Here is a 23,478-nt window from a genome sequence, read left to right on the forward strand (position 1 = left end):
TTGAAGAGACTGTCTTTTTTTTTAAGATTTTATTTTTATTTGAGAGAGAGAGAATGAGAGACAGAGAGGATGAGAGGGAGGAGGGTCAGAGGGAGAAGCAGATTCCCTGCTGAGCAGGGAGCCCGATGCAGGACTTGATCCTGGGACTCCAGGATCATGACCTGAGCTGAAGGCAGTCGCCCAACCAACTGAGCCACCCAGGCGCCCGAAGAGACTGTCTTTTTTCCATTGCATATTTTTTCCTGCTTTGTTAAAGATTATTTGACCATAGAGTTGAGGGTCCATATCCGGGCTCTCTCTTCTGTTCCATTGGTCTATATGTCTGTTTTTGTGCCAGTACCATGCTGTCTTGGTGATCACAGCTTTGTAATATAGCTTGAAATTGGGCAACATGATGCCCCCAGCTTTGTTTTTCTTTTTCAACATTTCTTTGGTGATTTGGGGTCTTTTTTTTTAAGATTTTATTCATTTATTTGAGAGAGAGAGAATGAGAGATAGAGAGCACAAGAGGGAAGAGGGTCAGAGGGAGAAGCAGACTCCCTGCTGAGCAGGGAGCCCGATGTGGGACTTGATCCCGGGACTCCAGGATCATGACCTGAGCTGAAGGCAGTCGCTTAACCAACTGAGCCACCCAGGCGCCCTGGGGTCTTTTTTGATTCCATACAAATTTTAGGATTGTTTGTTCCAGCACTTTGAAAAATGTCATTGGGATTTTGATCGGGATGGCATTGAAGGTATAGATTGCTCTGGGTAGCATAGACATTTTAACACTGTTTATTCTTCCGATCCATGAGCATGGAATGGTTTTCCATCTTTTTGTGTCTTCTTCAATTTCTTTCATGAGTATTCTGTAGTTCCTAGAGTATACATCCTTTACCTCTTTGGTTAGGTTTATTCCAGGGTATCTTAATGGTTTTTGGTGCTATTGTAAATGGAATCGTTTCTCTAATTTCTCTTTCTACAGTGGCATTGTTAGTGTATAAGAAAGCAACTGATTTCTGTGCATTGATTTTGTATCCTGCCACATTACTGAATTGCTGTATGAGTTCTAGTAATTTGGGGGTGGACTCTTTTGGGTTTTCCACATAAAGTATCAAGTCATCTGCAAAAAGAGAGAGTTTGACTTCTTCTTTGCCAGTTTGAATACATTTTATTTCTTTCTGTTGTCTGATTGCTGATGCTAGGACTTCTAGTACTATGTTGAACAATAGTGGTGAGAGTGGGCATCCTTGACGTGTTCCTGATCTTAAGGCAAAGGCTTTCATCTTTTCCCCATTGAGGATGATATTCGCTGTGGGTTTTCATAGATGGATTTTATGAACTGGAGGAATATCCCTCTATCCCTATACTCTAAAGAGTTTTAATCAGGAAAGGGTGCTGTATTTTGTCAAATGCTTTTTCTGCATCAATTGAGAGGACCATATGGTTCTTCTCTCTCCTCTTATTATCGGGTTGTTTCACATTGATTTGCAAATGTTGAACCACGCTTACGTCGCGGGGATAAATCCCACTTGGTCGTGGTGGATGATCCTTTTAATGTATTGTTGGATCCTATTAGCTAGGATTTTGTTGAGGACTTTGGAATCCATATTCATCAGGGATATTGGTCTGAAATTCTCCTTTTTGATGGGGTCTTCGCCTGGTTTGGGGATTAAGGTAATGCTGGCCTCATAGAATGAGTCTGGAAGCTTTCCTTCTGTTTCTGTTTTTGAAACAGCTTCAGTAGAATAGGTATTATTTCTTCTTTGAATGTTTGGTAGAATTCCCCAGGGAATCCATCAGGCCCCCCGGACTCTTGTTTTTTGGGAGGTTTTTGATCACTGCTTCAATCTCGTTAGTGGTTATTGGCCTATTCTTCCTGTTTCAGTTTTGGCAGCTTATAGGTTTCCAGGAAGGCATCCATTTCACCCAGATTGCTCAGTTTATTGGCAGAGAGTTGTTGATAATAATTTCTAATAATTGTTTCTATTTCCTTGGTGTTAGTCTTGATCTCTCCCCTTTCATTCATAATTTTATTAATTTGGGTCCTTTCTTCTTTTGGGTAAGTCTGGCCAGTGGTTTATCAAGCTTATTAATTTTTTCAAAGAACCAGCTTCTAGTATCATTGATCTGATCTACTGTGTTTCTGGTTTCTAATTCATTGATCTCTGCTCTAATCTTAATTATTTCTCTTCTAATGTGTGGCTTAGGCATTGTTTGTTGTTTTTCTCTAGTTCTTTAAGGTGTAGAGTTAGTTGGTGAATTCGGGATTTTTCTCTTTTTCTGCGTGAGGCTAGGATTGCTATATATTTCCCCCTTAGGACCACCTTTGCAGTATCCCATAGGTTTTGGACTGATGTGTTTTGTTCTCATTGGTTTCCATGAATTGTTTAAATTCTTCTTTGATTTCCTGGTTGACCCAAACATTCTTGAGCAAGAGTGGTCTTTAGCTTCCAAGTGTTTGAATTTCTGCCAAATTTTTTCTTGTGATTGAGTTCCAGTTTTAAAGCATTGTGGTCTGAGAAGATGCAGGGGGTAATCTCAGTCTTTTGGTATCGGTTGAGTCCTGATTTGTGACCCAGTATGTGGTCTGCTCTGGAGGAAGTTCCATATGTGCTCCAGAAGAATGAGTATCCTGTTGTTTTAGGGTGGAATGTTCTGTATATATCTCTGGGGTCCATCTGGTCCAGTGTGTCATTCAAAGTTCTTGTTTCTTTGTTGATTTTCTGCTTAGATGATCTGTCTGTTGCTGAGAGTGGAGTATTGAGGTCTCCTACAATTAACGTATTGTTATCAATATGAGTCTTTATTTTGGTGAACAGTTGGCTTATGTAGATGGCTGCTCCCATGTTGGGGGCATAGATATTTACAATTTTTAAGATCTTCTTGTTGGATGATATAGTGCCCTTCTTTGTCTCTAACTACAGTCTTTAGTTTAAAATCTAATTTGTGTGATATAAGAATTGCTACCCCAGCTTTCTTTTGAGGTCCATTGGCATGGAAGATGATTCTCCATCCCTTCACTTTCAGTCTGGATGTATCTTTAGGTTCAGAATGAGTCTCTTGTGGACAGTATATGGATGGGTCCTGTCTTTTTATCCAATCTGCAACTCTGTGCCATTTTATGGGAGCATTTAGGCCGTTCACGTTGAGAGTGATTATTGAAAGATATGAATTAATTGTCATCATGTTGCCTGGGAAGACATTGTTTTTATAGATTGTCCCTGTAAATTTCTGTTGTATATCACTCTTGGGGTCTTTCTCCTTTTATAGAATCCCCCTTAATATTTCTTGCAGGGCCGGCTTAGTGGTCACATATTCTTTCAGTTTCTGCCAGTCTTGGAAGCTCTGCATCTCTCCATCCATTCTAAATGACAGCCTTGCCGGATAAAGTATTTTTGGCTGCATGTTCTTCTCATTTAGTATCCTGAATATGTCTTGCTAGGCCTTTCTGCCTTGCAAGGTCTCTGTGGATAGGTCTGATGTTATTCTGACGTTCCTGCCTCTGTACCTAAGGAATCTCTTTCCCCTAACTGCCCTTAAGATGATTTCCTTGGTTCTAAGATTTGCGAGTTTTACTGTTACCTGACAGGGTGTTGACCTGTTTTCCTTGATCTTGGGAGGGGTCCTCTCTGCTTGTAGGACACGAATGTTTCTTTCATTCCCCAGATTAAGGAAGTTCTCAGCTACAGTTTGCTCAAATATATCTTCTAGTCCTCTCTCTCTCTCTCTCCCCCCCTCTGGGATTCCAATAATTCTGACATTGGAATGCTTCATGGTGTCACTTATTTCTCTGATTCTATTTTCATGGATTCTGAGTTGTTTTTCCCTGGCCTCCTCTTTTCCCTTTTTATCTATTAAATTGTCTTCCAGGTCACTAATTCGTTCTTCTGCCTCACTTACCCTAGCCGTTAGATTATCTAGATTGGATTGGATCTCACTGATAGCATTTTTAAATTCTGCCAATTCAGCTTTCGTTTCTGCCCTTAGAGACTCTATGTTGCCATTAATTGATTTCTCCATTTTAGCTATTGTCTTCACAATTGGTATCCTGAATTCCATCTCAGACATCTTGGTTATATCTGCATCCATTTGTAAATCTTCGGCATAAGTCATAACTTCTGAGTCTTTCCTATTTTGGGGGTTCCTCCTCCTAGTCATTCTGTTGATGGGTGGTTGAGGGAATGTATAAAGCCCAAATTATTGATCATAACTCAAACAAGATGCACCTGTTTTCTAGGGACCTTACTTTGCTGGCCTCTTGTTCTCCCAGCCTGTTTTCTGTGGGAGGGGCCTGCCATGCTGTTAGTCAGGCAACCCTGTTTGTGTAGAGTTGCCCTTCCCCCTGTGGCGGGGGATGGGCTCAGTGGGAATGGGTGTTTGGGGGTTTTTGTTCTCTGGTGGCTTTCCCTGGTGGCTTTCCACGTCTTTTCTGAGAATCAGAGCAGAAGAGACTGTTTCCACCTCTCTGCCTCAGAGGGGAGAGATCACAGTTTATTCTTCAGTGAGCTCTCCAGGCCACACTCTCTCTCTTTCTGACTTGCTCTTCTAAATTGCAGTGTCCTGGGTTGTGTGCCCTGTGCAGCGCTCCCATTCCTGCCTCAGTTTTGGGGCACGTTTCTGCCCTTTGTGCTTCTAAAACTGCCATCCGCTCCCTGTTAGCACGTGTGACCCCACCGCTCTGGTTTCCGTCTAATGTCCTTTCTCCGCCACTACCAGTCTGTGAGTCTGTGCCCAGTCCCTAGTGTGGGAGACTGTTGCTCACCAGCGGTGTTGGATCCCCATGGTCAGGCTCCCTCCCACTGTCGTTTATCCTCTGATATCTGCCCGTGGAATCATGGCTCCCCACTTCTTACCTGGAAACCAACCACCTGGGATCTTCTGTTTGTAGAGATCCAGATCTTCTTACCTCTCAGGCTGATTTCGTGGGTGCTCAGAGTGGTCTGGTAGATATCCAGCTCCATTCTGGGGACCAGTTGGAATAGGGTCCCCTACTCCTCCACCATCTTTTCCCAATCTGGTTTCATATAGTATTTTTTTAATGATTCTTTCAGTTAGCATAATGTTTTCAAACTTCATGCGTATCTTGTATTAGTACTTTTATCTTCTTAAAATACTTTTAGATTATCAGAAAATACATGTAACCTAAACTTCACCATCTTATCCATTAAGTGTACAGTTCAGTAGTGTTAAGTACACTCACATCATTTTGCAACCAATCTCTATAACTTTTAATCTTGCAAAACAAACTCTTTACACATTAAACGATAACTCCCCCTTCCCCAACATCCTCAAGAAACTATCGTTCTATCTTCTGTCTCTATGAATTTGACTCATATAGGTACCTTATATAAGTGGAATCATACAGTATTTGTTTTCTTATTGTGGCTGGCTCATTTCACTTAGTATAGTATCCTCACGTGTCATCCACGTTGCAGCATGTATCACAGTATCCTTCGTTTTTAAGGTAAAATAATGTTCCACTTTGTGCATATACCACATTTTATCTCTTCATCCATCATTGAACACTTGGCTTACTTGTACCCTTTGCTATTGTGAATATGCTTTTGTGAACATGGGTGTATAAATATCTCTTCAGTCCCTGCTTTCAGTTCTTTTGGTTTTATACCCAGAAGTGGAATTGCTGGATCATATATGGTAATTCTGTGTTTAACTGAGGAATTGCCACATTGTTTTTCATAGTGGCTGTACCATTTTATATTCTTACCAACAGCACATATTCTACGCTTTCTACATCCTCGCCAACATTTGTTCTTTTCCATTTTTTATGGTGTGGATGGGAATCTCACCATCCTAAAGACTGTGAGGTGGTATCATTGTGGTTTTGATTTGTATTTTCCCTAATTGTTAGTGATGTTGAGCCTCCTTTCATGTGCTTTTGTGTGCTCTGAATTGAGGGAGACAGAATCCTGTCCATTGGGCAGCCCCTAGAAAAGCCAGTGTGTTGCAAGCAAGTTTCACTCTTTACCTTCCTTCTTGGTGGAGGAGCTGAGAATTGGGCAGCTTACTGTTGCTTGAGTGACTTCCTTGAGCTGAGCAGGAAAGGGAGTACAACAAGTATGAGCAGAAACACTACAAAATATCCAGCCATTTTAAGTGTGACTTTTGGTTAGGTGTTCACTGGTTACTAAAGTTTCTTAACTGGTTTGTAGAGTTCTCATAAAGTTACTTTTTACCATATGTTGTTTATTCTGTGTTTCTGTGGGAGAACAAGAGCCTGGAGTTTCCTAGCCTGCCATCTTGCTGTGGTTACCTGGCTATTTTGTTACTTTTAATGGCTGAATAATATTCCATTGTATAGATAATACCACATTTTACTTATCCATTTTTCATCTGTTGATAGACATTTGGGTTGTTTCCATTTTTTGGCTGTTTTATGAATAATGCTGCTGTGAACATTTGTATATGATTTTTGTGTAGTCATATTTTCATATTCATTCATAGGAATATATTTATGAGTGGAATTGTAGGGTCATATGGTAACACTATGCTCAACTTTCTAAGGTAACTGTCAGACTGTTTTGTACAGTGGCTCATCATTATACATTTCTACCAGCAACGCACCAGAATTTGATTTCTGCACATCTTCACAAACATTTATTATTTTTGTTTTGTTTTGATTATAGCCAACCTGGTTGGTGTGTGGTGGCATCTCATTGTGATGTAGATTTACTTTTCCCAAGTGATTAATAATTTTGAGCATTTTTTGCATGTGCTTACTAGCCATTTGTATATCTTCTTTGGAGAAACATCTGTCAGTTCTTTTCCCAATTTTTAATTGTGTTGTCTTTTTATTGTTGATTCATAACAGTGCTTTATATATTCTGGATACAAGACCCGTATCAGAATCCATTGCCTAATCCAAGGTCATATAGATTTATCGTTCTTTTCACTGACAAATTTTATAGTTTCACCTATTATATGTAGGACTTTGATCTTTTTATCCCCTATAACCTTTATCAAATTTTATTGAAATAAGCTTCTAGGTTTCTATGTTTAGATAGTTCTCATTATTTTCTAGTATAAATACTATTCTCATAAAAATATTTGTAGGGGCACCTGGGTGGTACGGTTGGTTAAGCATCTGACTCTTTGTTTTGGCTCAGGTATTGATCTCAGGGTTGTGAGATCAGTCTCCACATCACACTCTGCACTCAGGGCAGAGTCTACTTGGGACTCTCTCTCTGTCTCCCTCTGCTCCTACCCCCCCAAAATAAATAAATCTTAAAAAAATGTGTATACACGCACAATAGAGCTATAGAAATATTTTTATTACACATTGTTATATATATACACATATATATGCATGTGGGTATATTGACACGCTCGTTTGATTACTTCTCTTAGTGTAAATTACTAAAAGTGACATTGTTGAGTAAGTTGTACAATTTTAAGACTTTTGTCATACATATTTTCATCTTTTTTTCTTTTTTCCTCAAGTTCTTATTTAAATTCCAGTTAACATACAGTGTAACGTTAGTTTCAGATGTAGAATTTAGTGATTCATCACTTACATGTAACACCCAGTGCTCATCATAACAAGTGCCTTCCTTAATTCCCATCATCCATTTAACCAATCCCCCTGCCCAGCTCCCCTCCAGTAACTATCAGTCTATTCTCTACAGTCAAGAGTTGGTCTTCTGGTTTGCCTCTTTTTTTTCTCCCTATGTTCATCTGTTTTGTTTCTTAAATTCTACATATGAGTGAGATCATATGGTATTTGTCTTTCTCTGACTGACTTATTTTGCTTAGCATAATACTCTCTAGCTCCAAACATGTCATTGCAAATGGCAGGATTTCATTATTTTTGATGACTAATATTTCATTATATATATATATATATACACACACACATATATCTTCTTTATCCATTCATCAGATGGGGGACATTTGGGGTTTTTACAGAATTTGGCTATTATTGATAATGTTGCAGTAAACTACAGGGTGCAGGTATCCCTTTGAATCAGTATTTTTAATCCTTTGGGTAAATACCTAGTAGTGCATATACTGGATCATAGGGTAGTTCTATTTTTTACTTTTTGAGAAATCTCCATACTGTTCTCCAGAGTGGCTGCACCAGTTTGCATTCCCACCAACAGCGTAAGAGGGTTTGCCTTTCTTCCATATCTTTGCGAACATCTGATGTTTCCTTTGTTGTTAACGTTAGCCATTCTAACTGGTGTGAGGTGATAGCATATTGTAGTTTCGATTTGCATTTTTCTGATAATGAGTGATGTTGAGTATCTTTTCGTGTGTCTGATGACCATTTGTATGTCTTTTTGGAAAAGTTCCCTATTCATGTCTTCTGCCCAGTTTTAAACTGGATTATTTGTTTTTTGGGTGTTGAGTTTTATAAGTTTTTTATGTATTTGGTTACTAACCCTTTATCAGATGTCATTTGCAAATATCTTCTCACAATGCAAAGGTTGCTGTTTAGTATTGTTGATGGTTTCTTTTGCTGTGCAAAAATTTTTTTATCTTGATGAAGTCCCAATAGTTTATTTTTGCTTTTGTTTCCCTTGCCTCAGGAGACCTATCTAGTAAGAAGTTGCTAAGGCCGATGGCAGGGTTACTGTCTGCGTACTCCTCTCCTGTCTCTCATTTAGGTCTTTCATCCATTTGGAATTTATTTTTGTGTATGGTGTAAGAAAGTGATCCAGTTTCATTCTTCCACATGTGGCTGTCCAGTTTTCCCAATACCATTTGTTAAAGAGACTCTTTTTTCCATTGTATATCCTTTTGTGCTTTGTTGAAGATTAGTAAACCATATAGTTGTGGGTCCATTTCTGGGTTTTCTATTCTGTTCCATTGATCTATGTGTCTGTTTTTGTGCTAGTACCCCACTGTCTTGATGAGTACAGCTTTGTAATAGAGCTTGACATCTGGAATCATGATACCCCCAGCTTTTCTTTTCTTTTTCAGGATTGCTTTGGCTATTCAGGGTCTTTTGTGGTTCCATACAAATTTTAGGATTGTTCTAGCTCTGTGAAAAATGCTAGTGGTATTTTGATAGGGATTACATTAAATTTGTAGGTTGCTTTGGGTAGTATAGGCATTTTAACAATATTTGTTCTTTCAGTCCATGAGCCTTTGTGGCTAGAGTATTCTTGTTTGCATATTTTTCCCTTTCAGCACGTTTTATATATCATGCCCACTGACTTCTGGCCTGTCAAATTTCTGTGGATAGATCTGCTGCTATCCTTTTGGGTCTTGTAAGTTCAGGATTTCTTTTGTCTTCCTGCTTTTAGTTTTTCTTTGTCACTATATTTTACAAATATAACTTCAATATATCTTGTTATCCTGCTTTTGTTGATGTTGATGGGAGTTCTCTGTGCCTCTTGGATCTGTATGTCTGTTTCCTTTCCCAAATTAGGGAAGTTTTCAGCTATTATTTTCTCAAATACACCTTCTGCCCCCTTTAATTTCTCTTCTTCTGGGACGCACATGATACGAATGTTACTACATTTGATGGAGTCACTGCATTCCCCAAGGGTACTCTCATGATCCATCATTATTCTTCCTCTCTTTTGTTCAGTTTCATTATTTTCCATAATTCTGTTTTCTGTATAACTTGTTTCTACATCTCTTTCATCCATCATTGTGGTAATTACATTCAGTTTGTTTTGAATTTCAGTTACTGTGTTTTTCATTTTTGCTTAATTGTCTTTTTACCTTTATTATTTCTGCAGGAAGGGTCTCCCTAATGTCTTCCATGTTTTTCTGAAGTCCAGTGACTATCTTTATGATTGTTGCTTTAAATTATCCATCGGGCATATTACTTATATCTGTTTCCATTAGATCTCTGTCCATGACCTTTTCTTGTTTTTTCTTTTGGGATGAATTTCTCCGTCTCTTGGCATTTTGTCTAGGTTTTTGTCTTCGTATGTTAGAGAAGCCTGTTATGTTCCCTGCTCCTGAGAGTAATGGCTTTTTGAAGAAGAGGTCATATATTGTCCAGGGCCTGGCGCTTCAGGAAGTGTCTCTGGTGTGTGCTGCATGCACTCTGCTGCTGGATTTTGGCTACTCTATCCCTCGATTTAGTTGTCTGTAGAGGTTCTCCTTGCCTGGTCTTTGGAGCCTGGCCAGAGTGTGGCAAGTTTTAAGTAGCTGTGCTTTGGTCTGCTTTCTAAAAGAGACCTGATGCTATTTCCACTAGAATGGAAGCTTTGCAGCACTCTATGGTTAAGTAGATGTCTTGCGTGCCTGGGTTTGTGCTGGTCTTCTGGGGATGGGGTCTCCTGCCCTGTTTCTTGGTGATAATTGCCTGAGAAAAGCAGTAACAGTGTAGCTCAGGGATGTGAGAATTGGTATAAGCAGATTAGATACTTCTTTTGGTGCTGTACTATTTCCTAAAGTTGGTTTATGCTGAGGGGTGGGGGAGGGAAATGATGTCAGCCAGGTCTTTTTTCCTTGTAGAGGGGAGTCTGTGCTTGCTGCTCTCAGTAATGCACTCCCAGAAGAGTGAATAATTTCCCCTTGTGCATCCTAGGTGTTTTTCAGATAATTTTTTTCATACTGTCTCCAGGTTGCTTGCTATACAGTGCGTTTTGGGCTTTATCCCAGCTAAGCCTGCTGACTTTTTAAATTTCAAACTTAGGGACCTGGTGTGGTGGGCATCTGCACTGGTCTTCTGTGGGAGAGTCTTGCCATGCCTGGACTAATGCAGGTTTGACCCAGGAGGGCATTCACTCCAGAGTGCAGGGTCATTGTATTTGGAGCAAATCAGGCCACACATCTAGTTTACAGGTTAGCTGCCCTCAGCAGGTGTGTCTGCACCTATGCTGAGGTGTGCAGTGTAGCGGTGATGGCGCCTGCTGGTTCTTTTCTCCCTGGACATGCAATGCCAACTCTCATAAATGCACTCCAAGAGGAGGGAATAGTCTCTCCCATTGCACCTTAGGTGATCCTCAGATCATGTCATCTGCCTGCAGGTTGCTTCCTTGCCTGCCTTCTGTCTAGGAGTAGGGCAGTGCCCTCGGGTCTCTACCCCAGCCAAGCCCAGGGACCTTTAAAACTCCAGCCTTTGAGCCCCTCTGGTTGCAAAAACTCATGAAAATCAGCCCCTTTCATTTTCTCAGCCAGTGGCTTTGGGGAAGTATTCCTCTTGTGTGCATCCCTGTGTGCTCTGCTCTCTCTCACCTTTCTCTGCCACCAGGGCTCCTTCCCCTCTGCAGCAACCATGATACATTTCTCCCCTAAACCACCTCTCCACACTTACTACCTTCCCAAATGTGCCCTCTTCTCTCCCTCTAATTGTGCTGTTTGTTCTGTCAGTCTTCAGGTCTATTCCTTGGGTATTCAGAGTGATTTGATAATTATTTACCTGTGTTTGAGGGGTGAGGCAAGCCTAGGGTCCTTCTATTCCATCTTAACTCTCTCCTGTCATACATATTTTCAGACTGTCTTAATAGAGGTCATTTTTTTTCTCCCCCCAGCCTAATAGGTAAATAACTGTTTTTTCACTTTTCAACAATGAAATAGTGAGTAGTCTTGTTAGGTAGAACATGTATATTAGGGGGATTTTGATCCATTTTGAGTTAATTTTTATATATGATGTAAGATAGGGGTCCAACTTCATTCCTTTGCATGTAGATAGCTAGTTGTCTCAGCACCATTAATCAAAAAGATGGTTTTTTTACCTGTTGCATTTTCTTAACACTCTTGTGGAAAATCGGTTGATCACAAATGTAACGTTTTCTTTCTGGACTCACTTTTCTCTTTCATTGATCTGTATGTCTGCTATTTATGACCTGAATGTACTGTCTTTATATATGTAACTTTGTACACCAGTTTCTAAGCCCAGAAGTCCTTTTTTTGCCAAAAGTTGTTACTGTTTTCTTTTTTTAATGTATGTGTACTCATATGAAGAAAACAGTCTCTAGCCCTTATAATCTGCCTTTTTTCCCTAAGAGATGGTGTATATTTTTCATTTGTATATTGGCTATTAATAAGGCCCTCCATCCATCTTTCTTTTTTTTAAATTTATTTATTTTAGAGACTAAGTCAGGGGAAGGGCAGAGGGAGAGGGAGAGAGAGAATTTAAAGCAGACTTCATGTGGGACTGGATCCTATGACCCTGAGATTATGACCTGAGCTGAAATCAAGGGTTGGATTCTTAACTGAGTGAGCCACCCATGTGCTCTCATCCATCTTATTACTTATGCCAAACCTCCCCCCTGAATAGCTTAAAATATGGATCACTGGATTAAAATTAAGGGTTATTTAGTGAAGAGTTTTTGCTTTTTGTTTTCCTTGTCTTTTTAAGGAATGTACACAGAGGGAAATTAGCTGTAGAATAGTATGCAATTAATTTAAGGAAATTCATCATGAAGTATTTCGTTTTGCCTTTTAAATGTTCTTTAGGTCTGCAAAGAAAGCAGAGTTGGAAGAAAATCAGCGGAGTTATAAACAGAAAAAGAAAAGGCGACGCATTAAGGTTCAAGAAGACTCATCGAGTGAAAACAAGGTGAGACATTTATTATGTACTTGATGTTACCTCCTTTTCTGCATTCCATTTGTTAGTTTAATTCTGCTGGTTTATTTACATTTTCACACCTTTGTGGAAGGATTGACTTATTGAATGTGTAAGTATGCAGAAATAGTATGACACGTTGATTTTTTTTTCTGTTTCTTAACTAAATCTGATGGAAATTTTAAGTTGCTCTTTTTCATTAGTTTACACTCTTGGGGCTATAAAGTAGATGAGTAGTGTTCTATTTTCTGAAGACATAAAACATTTTATCCTGAATAATGACTATGTGTGAATAAATTTCTTCCAGAAGTGACTGTTAGCAAATTCATTTCTTATATATAAGCAGGATTATGTAAAGTAGAAGTTCTCTGTAATATGTTTCGCCCTGTGAGTACAGAATGAATCTGTAACATGATTAATTCATGTTCTCCTTGGCGGGGGGAAGGGGGTCTTTTTTTTAAATGATCCTTTTAACCATTTCTAAGTGTACATTTCAGTGGTCTTAATTAAACTCAAAATTGGAAACTCTGTACCCAGCCCCCTGTAACCTCATCTAATTTCTGTGTTTGTGAATTTGCCTATTTTAGGTACCTCATATTAAGTGGAGTCATACAGTATTTGTCCTTTTGTGTCTGGTTTATTTCACTGACAATGTTTTCAAGGTTCATCTGTGTTGTAGACTATTTCACAATTTCCTTTCTTTTTAATGCTAAATAATATTCTATTGTATGTATATATCACATTGTGTTTATCCATTCATTTGTTGATGGACATTTGGGTTGTTTCCATCTTAGGCTATTTTGAGTAATGGTGTTGTGAATGTGGGTGTAGAAATATTTTAGTCCCTGCTTTTAAATATTTTGGTTATATTCTGAAATATGGAATTGGTGGATCATCTGGTAATTCTCTTTAACTTTTTGAGGCACCATCACATTGTTTTCCCACTGTACCAGGCTTCTAGTTTTTCTACATTCTCACCAAAACTTGTTATTTTCTGTTTTTTTTTCTTTTTCTAATAGCCATCCTAATGGGTGCGAGATAGTATCTCATTTATGGTTTTGATTTAAATTTCCCTAATAACAAGTAATGTTGAACATCTTTTCACATGATTATTGGATATTTCTGTATCGTCTTTGGAGAAATGTCTGTTGCATTTCTTTGCCCCCTTTTCTGGGTTATTTTTTAATGCTCTTTTTTATTGCAAAGTATAATTCTAAAGCTTTTCAGTATGTTCTCTTTCACCTTTCCTTGGCATGTTAATTATTGGAATAAGAAATGGGTAAATTAGATAACTTTGTGTATTTACTTCTGATCATTTAATTTCCGTAGAGTAATTCTGAAGAAGATAAAGAAGAAGAGGAAGAGGAAGAGGAAGAAGAAGAAGATGAAAATGATGATTCCAAGTCTCCTGGAAAAGGCAGAAAGAAAATTAGAAAGATTCTTAAAGATGATAAACTAAGAACTGAGACACAAAATGCTCTTAAGGAAGAGGAAGAGAGGCGAAAACGTATTGCTGAGAGGGAACGTGAGCGAGAAAAATTGAGAGAGGTAAACCAGTTATTATTTATGATTTCAAAAAATATGACTTTAATAGATTCACACACACATTACTCAGTATATTAAGAACAGAATGTTATAATCACCACAGATTTTTAGTTATACTTGCTTTTCCCTATTAGCAGTATTTTATGCAACTTTTATTTTTAAATATTTTATTTATTTATTTATTTATTTTAGAGATAGCGAGTGTGCAAGTGGGGGAGGAGCAGATGGAGAGGGACAAGCAGACTCTACACTGAGTGCAGAGCCCATCGTGATCCCACGACCCTGAGATCATGACCTGAGCTGAAATCAAGAGTCGGACGTTTAACTGACTGGGCCACCCATGTGCCCCTATTTTATGAAATTTAAAAATCTTCATTAGGCTATATTAATATAATTAGAGACATGAAATGACTTGAGATTCTTGAATGTTCACCAAAGTGATTGTTTTATCTGGGGTAGAAAAATGTTTAAATATTATTGCTTAAATTCATAAAAGATTTTAATTTTTTTGGTTAATCTTTTTATTTATTTTTATTTTTTTTTAACTCAGAGAGAGAGAAAGTGAGTGAGTGAGCAAGCACAAGCGGGGGAAGTGGCAGGCAGAGGGAGAAGCAGGTGGTAGGTAGAGGGAGAAGCAGGCTCCCTACTGAGCAAGGAGCCTGATATGGGACTTGATCCCAGGACCTTAGGATCCTGACCTGAGCCAAAGGCAGCCACTTAACTGGCTGAGCCACGCAACCGGCTGAGCCACCCAGGCATCCCAAAGATGTTAATTTTTTAAATAAGCTTTTTTATATTGTAATAGTTTTCAAGCATATGTATAGGCAGAGGGAATAGTATTATAAATCTCCACGTACCAGATACTCAGCTTCAACATTTACCAACACATGGCCAGTCTTGTTTCATCTATTCTCTTCAGATTATTTTGGGGAAGTCTCAGAAATCATCTCATTGTGTATATATATAGTTCAGAATATATTGTCAAAAATAAGGACCCTTAGACATTATTACAGTACCATTATTAACACTTAAAAATGATCATTAATTCCACAGTGTTATATCTAGTTAATATTCCAAATCCCTTCAATTTCCTCAGAAACATATTAGTGGTTTTTAAAGATTTATTTATTTGAGAGAGAGAAAGAGAGTGTGAGTGCAGGGGAGGGGCAGAGGGAGAATGGGAGAGAGAATCCCAAGCAGATTCCCCACTGAGTGCAGAGCCTGATGTGGGGCTCAATTTCATGACCCCAAGATCATGACCTGACCTAAAACCAAGAGTTGGATGCATAACCAGCTGAGCCACCCAGGTGCCCAAATATTAGTGGCTTTTAAAAATAATTGGTATGAATTAGGATATTAAGAAAGTCTTACTTCATGTTATGTTGCATTTGGATGTTATACCTCATAAGTCTATTTTTATTTTAAATATGAAGTTTTCCTTTTTCCATTTTTTTCTTTCTTATAGTACATGTGTTTAAAAAGCTAGATTATTTGTGTAGAATTTCCTATATTTGAGCTTTACTGGTCACATTTCTATGGTGTATTTTCACTGGTTCCCGTATGTCCTATAAACTCTTGGATGTAGAGGTCTGATCAGATTTAGATTCAGTTCTTTTTTTGGCAAAAATACTCATGGGTGGTAATAAATAACTCTACTTGTATCTCACTTAGAGATACTTCTAAGAGTGTCTTTTTGTGATGTTATTTAAATTTTATTTAAAAAATTTGAATAGTAGCATTTGCTAAATAGACATTAAAATTCTATATTACCATTTTCTTCTTCTGATCCCTATCAGTATACATACATGTGTTTCACATAACTGTAGTCACTGTATGTGGTATATGCTGTATTTTCCTCTTCCTTTTATTTCATATAATTTATATATTAACGTGTTCCCTGTACTTTTCATTGTTTTATAATGTTTATTTTCTAATTAACTTTTTTTGTTTACTAAATTGAATCTGTGTGCTTTTTAAAAATCAAGTATTACCGTAAGGCTACATTGAAAAATCAATAGTCTTCTGTTTTACCCAGACTCTACTCAAAGGTAATGACTCAATTCTTCTAGCTGTTCTTTGCTTTTACTTGTATGTTTCTGTTTAATATGCTTATAATGCTACATCGGGCTCCCTGCTCAGCAGGGAGTCTGCTTCTCCCTCTGACCCTCTTCCCTCTCGTGCTCTCTATCTCTCATTCTCTCTCTCTCAAATAAATAAAAAAATCTTAAAAAAAAGTTTAAATATGCTTATAATGCTGTTTATTTTTCAGTTTTAGACATTACCATTATTATGTGATAGTTGTGGATTTAGTTCTCATATACTGCCTGCCAAAGACAGTTTCCTCCTCCCATTCTCTCAGTATGGTTATACCACAGTTCTGGTGGAATAGTTTTCATTGTTTGCATGACTATAACTATGTAAATATTCACAAAAGGGCTATGTAGTATATATTGCATATATTTCTCATACATACACATATACATGTGTATATACACATAGTATATGATGATTACATTCCTTTGTCCTTTTTTGTTTGCTTTTCCTAGAGTTAATAATGTTTTGGATTTTTTGTCTTTTATTTTCTCCATACTTTTGACTACTTAATTTCCTATGTATTTAGCAAAACCCTAAAATTCTTCAGTAACTCTAACACATCAGGTGAATGATCAGTTTATTTTTTTTCTTTGAAATGACACTGATGGAGCCTTTTCCCCCCACTTCTAATCTGGTCTGTTTCATCTACTTTCACTTTTCTGGGAATTTCCTCATCCATTTCTTGTTTTGGATCTCTTATTTCCTAGATACTTATTTTCCCATGCACCGTACTTCCCAGAATTTTTCAAGTGGGTTAGTCACCTTACTTTAATAATGGACTAATTTTGCAATCTGGTAGGTCTGTGACTCTTCCTTATTTAGCCTCTCAACCAATTTTCCTGCTTTCACTCCACACTTCTCCCGAACTGTTTGTGTTAACTGATGCCTCCTTGTCCTTAATCTTCTGAGGAATATCAAATATGTGATTCTTGTTTTTCTCCTCCATGGGAACTTAAGTTTCAACCTTCTTTATTTTGTTATGTCATTTGACATTTGTCCATATGCCTTCTAGCTTTCACAGTTTTGTTGACATTTCATTTCTGTCAGGATCTTCCTTTTTCTTCTTTTTCACCTGTGGGATTGTAACTTTTTTGTTCTTTCATATCATTTTAGTAAAGAAATATGTTCATTCCACCATTCTGAGCCACTTGCAAAACTGTCCCAAGAAATTAATTAATTATTTTATAAGATCTTATTTATTAATTTGACAGAGAGAGAGTACAAGTAGGGGGAGTGGCAGGCAGAGGAAGAGGGAGAAGGAGAAGCAGGTTCCTTGCTGAGCAGGGAGCCTGATGTGGGGCTTGATCCTAGGACCCTGAGATCATGACCTGAGCCAAAGGCAGGTGCTTAACTGACTGAGCTACCCAGGCGCCCCATTTCCAAAAAAATTTAATATAGTTTTGTATAGCCACCAATTACGTATGATGTATTTCCTATACCAAGTTCACAAAGGATTTTATCAAAAGTATATTTCCCAGTAGCCATTACCACAATTAAGATGTAGAAAACTTTAATCAGTACTTCTTGGTCAGTCCTGAACCCTATATACCTAGCTGTAGAGAATCTGGGATCTACTTTTCTCACTATAGATTATATTTGTCTTTTTTAAAGCTTCATATCAATGAAATCACATAGTATGCTGTTTTATGTAATTTTCAGTTTAACAGTTTTGAGATTCATCCATGTTTATGTGTTCCAAGTACTTTGTTGTTTGTATTATTGAGTACTATTCCACTGTACAGATGGGCTACAGGTTACTTACTTATTGATGGACATTTGGGTTATTTTTGGCTTATGAATCAGTTTGTTACAAGTATTTCTGTACAGGTCTTCGTATAGAAAGATGCTTTCGTTTCCCTTGGAAAAATATCTAGAAGTGGTATTACTGGGCCATATGGTATGCGGACCATACCATACGGGCCAAATGGAACCAGTGTTCCATTTCTTCATTGCTAGTGTATAGGAAAGCAGTATCTTTCGTATATTAACCTTATATCCTGCAACCTTGCTCTAATCACTTAGTTCCTGGATTTTTTCAATAGTTGTTTTGGATTTTCTCTATATGAGATCATTTCATCTGTGAACAGACAGTTTTATTTCTTCCTTCCCAGTCTGTGTACTTTTTTTTTTTAAAAGGTTTTATTTATTTATTTAACAGAAAGAGACACAGCAAGAGAGAGAGCACAAGCAGGGGGAGTGGGAGAGGGAGAAGCAGGTTTCCTGTTGAGCAGGGAGCCCGATGTGGGACTCAATCCCAGGACCCTGGGATCATGACCTGAGCCAAAGGCAGACGCTTAAGGTCTGAGCCACCCAGGCGCCCCTCTGTGTACCTTTTAATTGTTTTTCTTGTTTTATTGCATTAGCTAAAATTTCTGGTATCATGTTCAAAAGGAGTGGTGAGAAAGGATATCCTTGCCTTTACCTGACCTTAGTGTGAAAGCTTATAGTTTCTCACCATTAAGCATTATGTTAGCTATTGATTTTTTTGTAGGTACTTATCAAGTTGTGTAAGTTCTCCTCTATTTCTCATTTACTAAGAAATTTTGTCATGAGTGGGTGCTGGATCTTTGCCAGATGCCTTTGCTGCATCTATTGTTATGATCATGTGCTCTTTAAAGCCTGTTGATATGATGGATAATGTTGAACCGGTGTTCCATATCTGGGATAAATCCTACTTGGTTATGGTGTATAATTCTTTTAATACATTTTTGGATTTTATTTGCTAACAGTTTGTTGAGGATTTTAGCATTTATGATTATGAGAGATACTGGTTTGTAGTTACATATCATGTCTTGGTATTAGGGTAATGCTGGCCTGATATATTGAATTAGGAAGTGTTCTCTCTGCTTTATCCTCTAAAATAGATTGTAGAGCATTGGTATAATGTCTTCCTTAAATGTGTTGAATTCACCCGTGAACCCACCAGTGGTGCTTTCTGTTTTGGAAGATTATTAAATTATTGACATAATTTCTGTAATATGTATGAGCCTATGTAGATTACTTGATGATTGGCTTTATAGTATACTGCCAAATTGTTTCTAGTGTGGCTATAACATTTTGAATTACCATCAGCAATATATGGTAAAAAAAAAAAAATTTCAGTTTCTCCATGTCCTTAACCAATGATAGTTATTAGCAGTTTTTAACATTTCAGCCATTTTAATAGATATGTAGTGTTACTTCATTGTTATTTTAATTTGCATTTCTCTGATGATTAATGAGATTAAACATCTTTTCATGGGTTTAATGGCCATTTATATATCCTCATGATGTGTTTATTCAAATGTTTTCCTCTTTTTTGTGTGTGGGGAATTTTGTCTTTTTATTTAGTTAAGATAGTTCTTTATTTTGTATACAAGTCATTTTTAAGGTTTATGTATTTTGTATATTTTCTTCCTTTGTGACTTCTCTTTTCATTTCTTTAATGGTGTCTTTCAAAACAGAAGTTTTGAATTTTGATAAAGTGTTACTCATCAGTTTTTTAATGTTTGCTTTTTTTTTTTGGTGTGCATGTGTGTGTCCTATTTAAAAAATCTTGGTTTACCCCAAGGTTGCAAATATTTTCCTCTGATTTCTTCTCAAAATTATGTATTTTTTTTTTTCTTAGATGTTATTTATTTGACAGAGACAGACACAGCGAGAGAGGGAACACAAGCAGGGGGAGTGGGAAAGGGAGAAGCAGGCTCCCCGCAGGGCAGGGAGCCTGATGCGGGGCTCAATCCCAGGACCCTGGGATCGTGACCTAAGCTGAAGGCAGATGCTTGATGACTGAGCCACCCAGGTGCCCCATGTACTTTTTATTTTTAAGTTAGAGTTTGTGATTTCTTTCATGTTAATGATATGTGAGATATGGGTGAAGATTCATATTTTATTCCAGTATAGTCAGTTATTCCTCTGTCATGTGTTGCAAGACTTCTTTCTTCGTGGAATTACTTTGTATCTTTGTAAAAAATCAACTTATTACATATTTGTGAATCAGTTGATCTATATGTCTGTCCTTAAACTAATACCATACTGTTTTGATTACTGTAACCTTGTATTTTATAGTAAATCTTGAAATCAGATACCGTGACTCCTACATCTTTGTTCTACTTTTTCAGAATTGTTTTGCTTATTAACTGTTACTTGCATTTCCATATAAAGTTTAGTATCATCTTGCCACTTTTCATAAGAGTCCTTCTGGAACTTTTATTGGGATTATGTTGGATCTTTTTTCAGTGACATCTTAGTGTTTTTCTCCTGTTACATGAATATAGTATGTCTCTCCATTTATGTAGTTTTCCTTTGATTTCTCTTAGCAGTGTTTCATACTTTTCATTACAAATCTAGCATATATTTTGCTGAATTTATCTGTAAGTAGTTCATGTTTTCTGATGTCATGATAAATGAAATTTCAGGTGATTTAATGACTTTGTATTCTGTAATTTAGCTAAATTCTCTTAACCAGTTCAAGTAGCTTATTTGTAGATTCTTGACAATTTTCTATCTTTACAATCATATCCTTACATACATAACCGCTTCACTAATTTCTTTCAAGCCTATAGTTAATTTCTGTTTTAAAATTATAAATGGATGTAATTTCGCTCTTACTCTTTTTTTTTTGAGAGATAGAAAGAGGTAATGTGTGTGCAAGTGGGGAGGGAGGGGCAGAGGGAGAGTGAGAGAATCTTAAGCAGGTTCCATGCTCAGTGCAGAGCCCAGCACAGGGCTTGATCTCATGACCCTGAGATCATGATCTTAGCTGAATCAAGAGTCAAGACACTTATCTGACTGAGCCACAGGTGTCCCTTAATTTCTCTTTTTTAATTGAAGTATAGTTGACATACAATATTATGTTAGTTTCAGGTGAACAACATAGTGATTCAGCATTTATATATGTTATGAAATGATCAGCACTGTAATTCTAGTTGCCATCTGTCAGCAATGTTTTATTACAGTATTATTGATTATATTCCCTATGCTTTAGTATTCACAGTACTTTAGTTCCCTGTGACTATTTATTTTATAATTGGAAGTTTATACCTCTTGATTGCTTTCACTTCACTCATCCACTCTACCTCCCTCCCCTCTGGCAACCACCAGTTTGTTCTCTGTATTTGAGTGTGTTTTTATTTTATTTTGTTATAGATTCTGCATATAAGTGAAATCATATGGTATTTATCTTTCTCTAAATTATTTCACTTTGCATAATGCCCTCCAAGTCCATCCGTATTGTCTCAAATGGTAAGATTTTATTCTTTTCTTATAGCTGAGTAATACACACACACACACACACACACACACACACAGAGCACATCTTCTGTCTATCTTCAATAGATAAATACATTTATCTATTGATGGGCTTTTAGGTTGTTTCCATATCTTGGCTATTGTAAATAATGGTGCACTTACCAAAGAGGTGCATCTATCTTTTTTTGAATTAGTGTTTTTAGTTTCTTTGGATAAATACCCAGAGTGGAATAGCGGGATTGTATGGTCGCTCTATTTGATCATTTTGAGGAACCTCCATACTGTTTTCCATAGTAGTCGTACCAGTTTTTATTCCCGTGTCAGTAGTGAACGAGGCTTCCCTTTTTTCCACATCTTCATCAACACTTGTTATTTCTTATCTTTTTGATACTAGCCATTCTGATTGGTGTGAGGTGATATCTCATTGTTGCTTTGATTTGCATTTCCCTTATGATGAGTGATGTTCAGCATTTTTTTCATGTGTCTCCTGGTTATTTGTTTGTCTTCTTCGAAAAATGTCTGTTCAGGTTCTCTGCCCATTTTGTAATCGGATTGTTTTTGTGTGTGTATGTTGAGTTGTGTGAGTTCTTTATATATTTTAGATATTAACCCCTTATCAGGTATATCATTTGCAAATATCTTCTCCCCTTCATTAGGTTGCCTATTCATTTTGTTGATGTCTTCCTTTGCTGTGCATAAGCTTTTTAGTTTGAGGTAGTCCCCGTTACTTATTTTTGCATTTTGTTGCCCTTCCTTGAGGATATAAATTCAAAAAGGTATTGCTAAGACTTATGTCCTACAGTTTGCTGCCTATAGTTTCTTTTAGGAGTCTTAGGGTTTGAGATTTTACATTTAGGACTTCATTTTGAGTCTGTTTTTGTGCAGGGTATAAGAAAGTGGTTTAGTTCATTCTTTCTCATGTAGCTATCCAGTTTTCCTGATAACATTTATTGAAGACTGCATCTTTTTCCCATTGTATATTCTTACATTCTTCATGGTAGATTAATTGACTGTATAAGTGTGGGTTTATTTCTGGGTTCTCACTTCTGTTCCACTGATCTCTGTATCTGGTTTTGTTTTGGGTTTTTTTTTTTTTTTTTTTTTTTTTTTTTGTGCTAGTACCATACTGTTTTCATTAGCTTTGTAGCTATAAGCTTTGTAGTATAGTTTGAAATCTGGTGCTACTTCCAAATACCTCTAGCTTTGTTCTTTTTTCTCAAGATTGCTTTGGCTATCTGGGGTCTTTTGTGATTACATACAAATTTAGGATTCTTTGTTTTAGTTCTGTAGAAAATGCTGTTGGTATTTTGATAAATATTGCATTGAGTCTGTAGGTCACTTTGGGTAGTATGGACATTTTAACAATATTAATTCTTCCAGTCCATGAGCATGGTATATCTTTTCATATATTTGTATCATCTTCAATTTTTTTCATCAAATATACAATAATATTGTATTCTTTTGCTCTGATTTGTTCTTTTTAAATATTTTCTATTGACTTTCTCACTCTGTTTATTCTTTTCCTGAGTTTGATGAACATCTTGATGACCATTACTTTGAACTTTTTATCAGGTAGATTGCTTATCTCTGTTTGTTTAGTTCTTTTATTGAGGTTTTGTCTTGTTTCGTTTGGAACACATTCTTCTGTCTTCTCTTTTTGTCTCTTTGTGTTTGTTTTTATGTATTAGAATAGCTACTGCTCTTGGTCTTGAAGGAGTGGCTTTATGTAAAAGGCATCCTTTGGGATGCAGAAGTGCAGTCCCCGTTAGTCAACCAGAACCAGGCCCACCAGGGCTGTCTCTTGTGTGGGCTGCCTGTGTCTTCCTATTGTGGCTGGGCTGAGACTCTTGCAGGTATGCTGGTAGGCAGGGTTAGCCACCATTACCCCCAGGAGCCATCAACCTCAGGTGCCACTTTGGAGGTACACCAGTCCCAGCTGAGGCCACCTATCAAATGTGGTAGGGTGGGTGGGGAGGGAGCGAGTTGGTACTGGCCGAGACCACCTGCCAGGTATGGTGGTTGATGCTTACTTTCTTCAAATGCTTTTTAATGTATCTCTTTTGATAATCTAGAAAATCAGTCTTGCATTCCTAGAATAAGCCTTGCTTGGTCATGGTACATTACACTTTTTATATATT

The 23,478-nt window shown here is 37.3% G+C and overlaps 1 protein-coding gene across 8 annotated transcripts in view; it reads left to right on the forward strand.

The window, feature by feature from the left end:
- The window catches only part of ATRX (ATRX chromatin remodeler), a 303,464-nt gene that overhangs the window by 134,681 nt on the left and 145,305 nt on the right, over nucleotides 1-23,478 (forward strand). For all 8 annotated transcript variants that reach the window (XM_027607480.2, XM_027607484.2, XM_027607481.2 and 5 more), the window contains 2 exons: nucleotides 12,364-12,466; nucleotides 13,802-14,020. In XM_027607480.2, the coding sequence (XP_027463281.2) occupies nucleotides 12,364-12,466; nucleotides 13,802-14,020 (322 nt within the window). The remainder of the gene's footprint in view (nucleotides 1-12,363; nucleotides 12,467-13,801; nucleotides 14,021-23,478) is intronic.

Source organism: Zalophus californianus, chromosome X (assembly GCF_009762305.2).
Source record: "Zalophus californianus isolate mZalCal1 chromosome X, mZalCal1.pri.v2, whole genome shotgun sequence".
Classification (NCBI taxonomy): domain Eukaryota; kingdom Metazoa; phylum Chordata; class Mammalia; order Carnivora; family Otariidae; genus Zalophus; species Zalophus californianus.